The sequence below is a fragment of the Oncorhynchus tshawytscha genome, linkage group LG30, assembly GCF_018296145.1.
Source record: "Oncorhynchus tshawytscha isolate Ot180627B linkage group LG30, Otsh_v2.0, whole genome shotgun sequence".
NCBI classification, from domain to species: Eukaryota; Metazoa; Chordata; class Actinopteri; order Salmoniformes; family Salmonidae; genus Oncorhynchus; species Oncorhynchus tshawytscha.
In genome coordinates, this window is record NC_056458.1 from 166,020 (window position 1) to 178,141 (window position 12,122).

General features: G+C 41.2%; 1 protein-coding gene across 1 annotated transcript in view; it reads left to right on the top strand.

Moving 5' to 3' along the window:
• Positions 1-12,122, top strand: part of LOC112229054 (short transient receptor potential channel 5-like) — a 32,519-nt gene that overhangs the window by 17,858 nt on the left and 2,539 nt on the right. The window contains exons 5-10 of the mRNA XM_024394945.2: positions 4,808-5,144; positions 5,481-5,620; positions 5,760-6,082; positions 6,679-6,874; positions 7,600-7,809; positions 9,140-9,181. Coding sequence (XP_024250713.1) covers positions 4,808-5,144; positions 5,481-5,620; positions 5,760-6,082; positions 6,679-6,874; positions 7,600-7,809; positions 9,140-9,181 — 1,248 coding nt within the window. The remainder of the gene's footprint in view (positions 1-4,807; positions 5,145-5,480; positions 5,621-5,759; positions 6,083-6,678; positions 6,875-7,599; positions 7,810-9,139; positions 9,182-12,122) is intronic.

Below are 12,122 nucleotides of genomic sequence, written 5' to 3' on the forward strand. Positions count from 1 at the left end.
ACACACACACACACACACACACACACACACACACACACACACACACACACACACACACACACACACACACACACCTTTCATCTTCGTCTTGATTTGAACACTGGCATTCTGCTGCTCCTTTGTTGTGAGCTGAAAACTCCATATTTTCCTGCACTGTAATTAACTCAGTCTTCTTGAGCTCTACGGGGCTGTTCAGACAACCTAACCAACCGAACCTGGGAAAAGGCCAGATAGAATACTCATGGCTCGGTCAGCAAGTGCAGACCTTTCCTCCTTCATCCTCAGACCACTACAGTCAACAATCAGTTCAGTCAGCCTTCTGACATTTTATGATTGGCTAAAGTTACCTTGTTCAAAACAGCAATCGTTCCAGAGATAGTAGGTTTGTAGAGATGCATAGAGATTCTGTGCAGAACAGGACAGCACAGTCACGTGGGAGTTGAGGGCCTGGTTGTCAGAGAGCGAGCGGGGGACATGGCGGCCGGGGACATTGCGGCCGGGGACACGGGGGAGAGGACAGTAAGTTTAAACTAGTCTAATTCAGCATATGCATCAAATATTCACACGTCAGGAAGGAGGGGGAACTACTGTTTGGGCTTTTATAAGCAGCTTTTCTGCTGGGACTGATTACCTAATTGCATGCTACAGTAGGTAAAGTAATTAAAAGCCTGTACTTGGTCCCTCATCCGTATGCATCCACAATCGCACAGGCATTTATGCATAGAAGCACCTTTAATTTATTTATTTTCCGGAAAGTAAGAATAGGGCTCATGTAATTTATTCATACCCTTTACCTTCAGAAATGGCAGGGGGGAAGCGCTCTTCACAAAGAGTTCCCATGTTATCTTTTCAATGGTCCCTCAGGATCCCCTCTCCAGGGATTTCAATGTCTATGTCAACCCGTTTTTTGTTGTTGGTGGTCTGACAGGAGACTCCATGGTAATATTCGATTATTTCATCCCAAGTGACACTCAATAATACATCTAGATGGAAAGAGGAACACAGAACAATGGAACAATAGGAGGAGTTAAACAAAACATCATTCTTATTTTGTCAATAGGGATATTTTCATACTTTCGAAGTAAGTTGAGGTTCTTCATTCTTAAATCTGACAGACAGAGGGGTTATAGGCCATATATGGGTTATTAATGAGTTATATATGAGTTTATAGATGGTTTATGCAGATGGGTAATATTTTAGTTTATAGATGGGTTATAGATGAGTTCATGTAGATGGGTTATGGATGGGTTATATATGAGGTTATATATGAGTTCATAGATGGTTATAGATGGTTATAGATGGTTATAGATGAGTTCATGTAGATGGGTTATAGATGAGTTTATATATGGTTTATAGATGGTTTATATATGCATTTATAGATGGTTATGGATGGGTTATATATGAGGTTATATATGAGTTCATAGATGGTTATAGATGGTTATAGATGAGTTTATAGAGGGTTATAGATGGTTATAGATGAGTTAATGTAGATGGGTTATAGATGAGTTATTAATGTAGATGGGTTATAGATTAGTTAATGTAGATGGTTATAGATGAGTTTATCGATGGTTATAGATGGTTATAGATGAGTTTATAGATGTTATAGATTAGTTATAGATGGTTATATGAGTTAATATAGGTGGCTTATAAATTAATTTATAGATGTTTAATATGAGTTAATGTAGATGGGTTATAGATTAGTTTATATTTGTGTTATAGATGAGTTAATGTAGATGGGTTATAGATGAGTTAATATAGATGGGTTATAGATGAGTTTATACATGGGTTATAGATGAGTTTATATTTGTGTTATAGATGAGTTTATATTTGTGTTATAGATGAGTTAATGTAGATGGGTTATAGATGAGTTAATATAGATGGGTTATAGATGGTTTATAGATGGGTATAGATGGGTTGTTTAAGACTTTATAGATGTTATAGATGGGGTATATATAAGTTTATAAATGGGTTATATATGAGTTTATAGATGGTAATATGAGTTTATAGAGGGGCTATAGATGGGTTTATAGAGGGGTTATAGATGCGTTTATAGATGGTTATAGATGGGTTTATAGATGAGTTTATAGAGGGGTTATAGATGAGTTTATAGACGTTATAGGTGAGTTTATAGATGGTTATAGGTGAGTTTATAGATTAGTTTATAGAGGGGGTATAGATGAGTTTATAGATGGTTATAGATGGGTTATAGATGAGTTTGTAGATGGTTATAGATGAGTTATAGATAAGTTATAGATGGGTTATAGATGAGATATAGATGGGTTATAGATGAGTTATAGATGGTTTTATAGAGGGGTTATAGATTAGTTTATAGATGGTTATAGGTGAGTTTATAGATGAGTTTATAGACGTTATAGGTGAGTTTATGGATGGTTATAGGTGATTTTATAGATGATTATAGATGGTTATAGATTAGTTTATAGATGGTTATAGATGGGTTATAGATACGTTTGTAGATGGTTATAGATGAGTTTATAGATGTTATGAGTTATTGTAGATGAGTTTATAGATGGGTTATAGATGGGTTATATATGGGGTTATAGATGAGTTAATGAAGATGGGTTATATGAGTTTATAGATGAGTTATAGGTGGGTTATAGATGAGTTTATAGATGGGGTTATAGATGAGTTCATGTAGATGGGTTATAGATTAGTTTATAGATGGGTTATTGATGAGTTTATAGATGGGGTTATAGATTAGTTATATATGGGTTATAGATGAGTTATAGATGGGTTATAGATGAGTTTATAGATGGGGTTTGTTAGGGATAAATCAGAATTAGTTGGGTAACATAGATAAGATGTTTTATTTTCATTATATGCTTGTGAGTTACTTCTCATCAGAATGTATCTAGTTGTACTATAGTGGTGGCCATTTGCAGTTATCTGTTCTCTGTCAGGGTTCAGTTACTTGGGCCGCAGAGAGGGGAGAGGTCAAGCTTGTCATCATGTGTAAACGTATATTTTAAACCATGTACCAAGAACGAGATAAGAGCTTTGTTTAGGAGACCAAACTGAAGGATAATTTATAGCCAACTCTGTCTGGCTAGGGGATACTCCTCTCTGAAGTAAAGTCTTTCTTTGTGTAAGTTCCTAAGACCTGTGTTTTGTCATGTCGACTAGGGGGGGAGGGGGGGTGGATCTTTGCTATAAAAGATCTCAGTTGCCATTATGTTGACCACGCTCAACTTTTCATTAGAGATACTGAAATGTTGAAAGTCAAAATGCTATTGCAAAAGCTTAATTATTATTAAAGGTGAAGATTAAGCATAACTCTGACTGGTGTGTAATTTGCTCTCTCATCATTTGGTAATTAAGGAAATTTCCATGACAGGTTATAGATGAGTTAATGTAGATGGGTTATATGAGTTTATAGATGGGGTTATAGATGAGTTAATGTAGATGGGTTATAGATTAGTTTATAGATGGGTTATGGATAAGTTTGTAGATGGGCTACATATGAGTTTATAGATGGGATATAGATGGGTTATAGAGGAGTTATAGATGGGTTATAGATGGGTTATAGATTAGTTATAGCTGGGTTATAGATGAGGTATAGATGGTTTATAGATGAGTTTATAGATGAGTTATAGATGGGTTATAGATGGGGTTATAGATGAGTCATTGTAGATGGGTTATAGATGAGTTATAGATGGGTTATAGTTGAGGTATACATGGGTTATAGATGTGTTTATTGATGGTATAGATGAGTTTATAGATGGTTATAGATTAGTTAATGTAGATGGTTATAGATGGGTTTATAGATGTTATAGATGGGTTATATATGAGTTTATAGATGGTTTTAGATGAGTTAATGTAGATGGTTATATGAGTTAATGTAGATGGGTTATAGATGAGTTTATAGATGGGCTACATATGAGTTTATAGATGGTTATAGATAAGTTAATATAGATGGCTTATAAATGAGTTTATCAATGTTATATATGAGTTAAGGTAGATGGGTTATGGATGAGTTTATAGATGGGCTATATATGAGTTTATAGATGGGTTATAGATGAGTCATAGATGAGTTTATAGATGGGGTTATAGAAGGTTTATGTAGATGGGTTATAGATGAGTTTATAGATGAGTTAATGTAGATGGGTTATAGATTAGTTAATGTAGATGGGTTATTGATTCATTTTGTCCTGATGAATTTGTGATACAGTAAACTATCCTAAACTATCCTAAACAAGCCTGTTTCCAGTACTACTGAATGAGCAAGCCAATGCTGCTTATAACATACCAGATATCAGAAATACGAACTACAGCAAGTAGTTCTGCACACGGCTGCATTCCATGTGCAACTGGCAGGGCTGTTTGTTTGGGTATTGTTCATTTTTATTCCATGTGCAGCTTGCAGGGATGTTTGTTTGGGTATTTTGGGGGATATAAGCTGCAGTGCCAACCTCAGGGGTCATCAGTGGGAGGATAGCACCGGGGACTAACACTGGGAAGTTAGTTTTACTGCATGGAAGCTGGCAAGAGCCAGGAATTTTATGATCTGTAGCACACATCAACTTTATATCCAAAGCATTGGAAGAAGCCTATTTGAGATGTGTACAATATCCATCGTGGTATTCTTACCCCAGGCACTTCTATTCTATTTGTTGATCTAATAATTTGACCCGTGTTGGCTGGCGTTTAACTGTTATCTATTACCAATGAAGGAGAGTTGTGGCATAGGTTGAGTCTCACCCTGTATAGCACTTGCCAAGGGTGATACTGCCGTTTCGATTTGCCTTACCGATGTTCTTCCCTCCATCTCTGATACTCTCTTCCTCTCCAGTTTGTGTCCCAGCCAAACTGTCAGCAGCTTCTGGCCACCCTGTGGTACGACGGTTTCCCCGGGTGGCGCAGACGCCACTGGGCGGTCAAGCTGGTCACCTGCTTCACCATCGGCCTGCTCTTCCCCATCTTCTCCCTGGTCTACCTGCTGGCCCCTAGGAGTGCCCTGGGCCTCTTCATCAAGAAGCCCTTCATCAAGTTCATCTGCCACACAGCCTCCTACCTGACTTTTCTTTTCCTCCTCCTCCTGGCCTCCCAGCACATCGTGAGAACAGACCTGCACGTCCAGGGCCCGCCACCCACCGTGGTGGAGTGGATGATCCTTCCCTGGGTGCTGGGTGAGCAGGGGGTGGGGTGGCAGCCAGTGATGGGGGAGGTTTTATAGCGTCCAGCACTGTAAAGAGGAGTAGGGCTCGAGAGATATCCTTAACGGTCAGTGTCGTACCTTTTTACATGATCACACACAGGCCTTATCATTATAATCCATCTCGAACAGGATCTAACTGGTAACTGGGTGTGATATTGAGAAATAGGATCCTGCATTTGCTGCCATTAATCTGTTTCTGATTTGGACTGGTTGTGCTGATAGGAAAAAAAAACATCATGGCAGGTGACATTAATCGTAGTGTGCAGTGCCATGTGTCTTACTGACTTGACACCTGTCTGCCCTTCAGGCTTCATCTGGGCTGAGATAAAGGAGATGTGGGACGGCGGCTTCACTGAGTACGTCCATGACTGGTGGAACCTGATGGACTTTGCCATGAACTCTCTCTACTTGGCCACCATCTCACTCAAAATAGTTGCTTACTTCAAGGTAAGTCACACGTTTATCTTTTCAAGATGAGGGCTACGGAATCCCTGTCTGTTTCTTTTTTGCCCGCTTTACACGTTGCAATATGATAACCGTGGCCTTCTGGCAGGTAGCTAACAGCCTCTCTCCATTTCAACAACAGTACAACAGCTCTCGGCCGCGGGAGGAGTGGGAGATGTGGCACCCGACGCTGATCGCCGAGGGCCTGTTTGCTATCGCCAACATCTTCAGCTCCCTCCGCCTCATCTCCCTGTTCACAGCCAACTCCCACCTGGGGCCTCTGCAGATCTCTCTGGGACGCATGTTGCTGGACATCCTCAAGTTCCTCTTCATCTACTGCCTGGTGCTGCTGGCCTTCGCCAACGGGCTCAACCAGCTGTACTTCTACTACGAGACCAAGGCCTCGGACGAGCCCAACAACTGCAAGGGCATCCGCTGTGAGAAGCAGAACAACGCCTTCTCTACGTGAGTCGTCTGAGGGCCCTTGTCCTAGAAAGTGTGTGTCATGACAAAAGGAGGGGTTTGGATAGACAGAGAAAGAAGAGCACATGGAGAAATGAATGAGACGAGCACTTTCTGAGACAAGGAGGGGAGTGAAGAGGTAGAGGGCAGGGTAAAGGAAGCAGCTTGAAAGATATTGGGAGGGGAGCAGAGACGGAACATGAGGAGATACGAATTGTTCGGGAAGAGGGTGGCAGGTTTGGAATAGGTGTCAGGTTCCACACAGGGTCTGATACTCCAATGCCTATTGTAATTGAAAAGCTCTTTTTCATGTTTTTTCATCCCTGAGGTTTCACACAGAGACCAGCAGTATGCATATAATCCTCTCCCTGTCCCGTAATGAATAAAAGATACTGCTGTGTACTAAATCTCACCTGCTTCCTCCAGCCCCTGAGTCATTTTGGAGATTGAGTAGTTTGCATCGCTTGCCTCCATCTGTTTTCTAGGTTTTAATATTACATTGAGTAACTGTAATGCAAAACATCTGTTTTAGGATTCAAAGGCTTCTGCTGTTTGGCTTTAAAAAAATAAATACATCGGTTTATCTTGTTCTTTCCCAGGCTGTTTGAGACGTTACAGTCCCTGTTCTGGTCGATATTCGGCCTGCTCAACCTGTACGTGACCAACGTGAAGGCACGCCATGAGTTCACAGAGTTTGTGGGAGCCACCATGTTCGGTACCTACAACGTTATCTCCCTGGTGGTGCTGCTCAACATGCTCATCGCCATGATGAACAACTCCTATCAGCTCATCGCTGTGAGTCACGTGGCGTCGTTTCTCTCTGTCCAGCTCTCTCTCAGCTGTCTGCTAGCTCCTTTATCAGGGGAAGTCACATGGCCCTTCCATCTTTTCGTGGAGCTCTTGCTGGTGCTTAATGATCAAGCGGCGCTTGCAGTTAATCTCAAGAAGTTATGCAAAGAGTCTCTCAATCTCAGCAGAAATAAGAACCAGAATGAGTCATTCGATAAAATGTATTGTAGATCATGAAAGGCAGGTCACACATCTCTGAGAGTTTGTAGTTATGGGGCTGCAGGCATCACACAGAGATGTATTTATATCTGTTTATTTTCCTCCAACTAACCTTTCTGCGAGAGCTTATTTAAGCCGATGGTAGAGGGCCTCCCGCCCATGTATCACTCTCCCTGGGAGCTGTGTGAAAATGCACAGCTCCCAGGGACAAAACACACACACACACACACACCACACACACATACATAGATCCTACAATCCACCAACCAAACCCCATCCCTCCCATCAGAGAACAGCGCATTGCCTAAGGCACATCTAGGGAAAGGGAAGACAGAATGTAACTACATGTTAAGGAAACAATTTATTTCAAGCAGATCAAATGTTATTTTAGCCCTGCTATTAAGTGGGTTTTTCATCACACTCAGTGACAGTAAATGTGATCGCATAGGATGTAAGAGAGGTTTAATTCTGATGGTGCAGCCCTCCTTTAATATCTAAATACCCTTGCACAGGATCATGCGGACATTGAATGGAAGTTTGCCCGCACCAAGCTGTGGATGAGTTATTTTGACGAGGGAGGAACTCTCCCTCCGCCCTTCAACATCGTCCCCAGCCCCAAGTCAGTATGGTACCTGTGTGTGTGGACGCACAACCGCCTGTGTGGACGGGACCATCCCAGTCCTGACAACCCGAGGAAACACGAGAACCTAAAGGAGTTCACGGTACAACATTTACAAACCTGTACAGTCAATATAGTATACAGTGTACACACACTCACTAAATTCTCACCTGGCAGTTTCCTTTTTGAGGTGTCAGATCAGTGAAAGACATGAGATTGCTTTACTACAATCATCGCCTTGCTCCTCTATTTCTATATAATAACACAACCGTATACGTTTTATGGGATCCTTGCCCTGTAAATGTTATGGAGAGCTTGAGAATAGTGTTAGGGCTATCACTTTCCCCCAGCTGTGAAGTTACTGACCAGGGGCTGTACATCCTGGTTGTCCAGCTGCAGTGGGCAGGCACATGTTGCCAAGCAACCCTTCCTCAGGCTCCAAATTCACTGGATGTCTCCCAGTCAGCTAAACTTCTCTGCTCTACCAGCTGCAATCGCCTGTTCTACCGTTCTACTGTTCGTTCTACTCCACACTCCTGCTTTACACAGAGGCTTTTCGCGTTACCTTCACCCACTCACCAAACACAACAGACACATGTTTTGGGATATAACGTTGGATAATAAAGGACACTTTTGAATCAGAAGTTTGGTTTGAAGAGGAGAAAATATAGTGGAACAAAGTCTGAAATGATTGTTACATGGGTGCGATATTTTTGCCTCCAACTTTCTCACTCATCATTATTCAAGATTCATTCATGACTATCTGTGATCATGGTAGCATCCACATTACTGTAGAAGTGTTTAGAGACATATTCTATTCTTATTTACAATAAAAGTGACTGCAGAATGACACAATACATTATCATTCACTTCAATTGGCCACAAAATAATCTCAAACACGACCAAAACAAGCAGACAATGCATCCAACAAGTTCATAGAATCACAAACTTGATGTAGTCATTGCGCACCAGGAATATGGGACCAAATACTACACGTTTGACTACTTTAATACACATAAGTGAATTTGTCCAAATACTTTTGGTTGCCTAAAATGAGCGGGACTATATACAAAAAGTGCAGCAATGTCTAAACGGTTCACCCATTATGGATGAAAATATCCTCAAATTAAAGCTAACAGTCTACACTTCAACCCCAGAGTTATTGTATCATTTCAAATCCAAAGTACTGGAGGACAGATCCAAAAGAAAAACTAAAGGTTACTGTCCAAATACTTCTGGACCTTAATAAATTCCTCTTCAACCACTGTTTAGAACATGTGTCTCTCTCACAGTACAAATGTAACAAATGTACAAATGTAACAGGCATCAGCAGAGACACCACAAGAGTGAAACCAATACATTTGTGCAGCTAATATAAATGCAGCGCACAAACAAAAGTAGTTCCATTCTTCTGCTTTTTCATTTTGTTCTAGGAGCGGCATGCTGACAACCTGATTCAGAACCAGCATTATCAGGTAAAAAAGAGCTGCTATCATAAAAACTATGGACAAGAGTGTATGCATGTCTACACACACAGACACACACACGCGTGCGCGCACAAACACACCCTCTTGACGCCTCATTGTTGAGCTGCATGAAGGACATTTGCACTGCACACTGTGTATTAGAATCTATTACTACGCTGTTGACATTTGAGCAAAGTGGGGAACAGGTTTCAGTTGCTGGATGTGTCGTCGTTATGGTGGTGGTGAGCTTGGCGGTAGGTTTCATTTTGATCCCAGGCATGTCCCAATTGGCACACGCTAGTTGAATCAATGTTGTTTTAACATCATTTCTCAACCAATTGTGATGTGGAATCTACATGAAAAAACACATTTGGATTTGAAAAAAAAGTAATCAACCAGTACTGTTTATCTAATTTAAACATTGAAATTAGGGTCAAATTTCAACACAATAACGTCGCATGACTGACAGGTTGTGACAATCAAATTTCAACACAATAACATCGCATGACTGACAGGTTGTGACAATCAAATTTCAACATAATCACAGAACTATGTACAGTATATGTTTAAATTAAAATGCAATTAAAATTCCACACAGAAATGTTTAAAATCTTTTTCATCCCATATTCAATATACAGTAGTTGGTTGAAATTGTTGTATTTTATATTTCATTAGATCTTGTTTCAATGTTGATAGTAAATGGAATGTTTGAATCAACATCATTGTTTCAATGGCATGCCTTCAACCTAAATAAAGAGGTATCTTGAAATAAAATACGAAGCCACAGTCCAACGATTCCTGCCTGAACAGTGACTCCTGCCAGTTTATGAGGGGTAATGCACATCAGTGAGAACAAGTCTACCATCCAGATATCTACCTCTATGTACCCTGCTGAATTACTAATTGTGGTGTCCTTTGGGCAAATCAGATGTCAAAGTTGCCTACTTAAACCCAACCTCACTCTGAATTTACTTTCACATACAGCATGTTGTTGAAACAATGACGTCGATTCGAACGTACCATTTTACTATCGAATTGCAGTAAAAAATATGTCTAATCAAATATCAATTTCAACCACCCAACAATATATATATATATATATATATTGAATGTTTTAAAAAATTATTTTTAAAAATGTATTTAGCCTTTATTTAACTAGGCAATGATGATAGGATGAAAAAGGATTTGAACGTTTCTATGCGGAATTTAACACAATTTCAACGTTTTACACAGTTCTGATAATCATGTTGAAATAAGATTGATGTAACAACTTGTTAGTCAGGTTAAGTCATCGTCTTTAAGATGAAGATTCCACGTTACAATAGGTTGACAGATGATGTTGATTCAACCAGTGTGTGCCCAGTGGGATGTTCATTTGTTTATTAGTCCGTGCTCACCCATAGTAATTGCAATTAGCTCAACCTTTTGGCGGCCCTCCTCTCCCCCCCTCCCCTTCATTTCCCCCAGTTAAGGCCTTGTGCTGCTGGGGCACCTCAGCTGACTTGTAAAACCGAATGCATTGACTGGAGCCTGCGCTGTCTAATGAAACTGCTGTATCAAAGAATACAGCTGCCGCTCCAAATGAAGGAGTTTGGGGAATAGGGCAGAAAGGGATGCACTGAGGCAACTCTTAGTGCATGTGGTGAGGTGAGTGGTATGCCTACATACATTACATGATCCAAAGTATGTGGACACCTGCTCGTCAAACATCTTATTCCAAAATCATGGGCATTAATGTGGAGTTGGTCCCCCATTTGCTGCTATAACAGCCTCCACTCTTCTGGGAAGGCGTTCCACTAGATGTTGGAACATTGCTGCAAGGACTAGCTTCCATTCAGCCACAAGAGTATTAGTGAGGTTGGGCACCGATGTTGGGCGATTAGGCCTGGCTCGCAGTCGGCGTTCCAATTCATCCTAAATGTGTTTGATGGGGTTGAGGTCAGGGCTCTGTGCAGCCCAGTCAAGTTGTTCCACACCAATCTCGACAAACCATTTCTGTATGGACCTCGCTTTGTGCAGAGGCTTTGTCACGCTGAAACAGGAAAGGGCCTTCCCCAATCTGTTGCCACAAAGTTGGAAGCACAGAATTGTCTACAATGTAATTGTATCCTGTAGCGTTAAGATTTCCCTTCCCTGGAACTAAGGGGCCTAGCCCGAACCATGAACAATAGTCCCAGACCATTATTCCTCCTCCACCAAACTTTACAGTTGGCACTATGCACTATGCAGGTAGCGTTCTCCTGGCATCCGCCAAACCCAGATGATGAAGCATGATTCATCCCTCCAGAGAATGTGTTTCCACTGAGTCCAATGGCGGCAAACTTTACACCACTCCGGCCGACGCTTGGCATTGCACATGGTGATCTTAGGCTTGTGTGTGGCTGCTCGGCCATGGAAACCCATTTCATGAAGCTCCCGGCGAACAGTTATTGTGCGGATGTTGCTTCCAGAGACAGTTTGGAAATTGGCAGTAAGTGTTGCAACTGAGGACATACAATTTTTTACGTGCTTCAGCACTCAGCGTTCCCGTTCTGTGAGCTTGTGTGGCCTACCACTTTGCAGCTGAGCCATTGTTGCTCCTAGACGTTTCCACTTCACAATAACAGCACTTACAGTTGACCGGGGCAGCTCTAGCAGGGCAGAAATTTGACGAACTGACTTGTTGGAAAGCTGGCATCCTATGACGGTGCCACGTTGAAAGTCACTGAGCTCGTAAGACCATTCTACTGCCTTTGTTTGTCTACGGAGATTGCACTGGCTGTGTTCTCGATTTTATACACTTGTCAGCAACGGGTGTGGCCAAAGTAGCCGAACCCACTAATCTGAAGGGGTGTCCACATACTTTTGTATAGTGTATCTCTTACCCTTCCAGTGCACACTATTAGATGCGATCTACAAACACCTCCACAATTCATTAAATTGTTATTTTTACACCAAATTATTGTTCTGT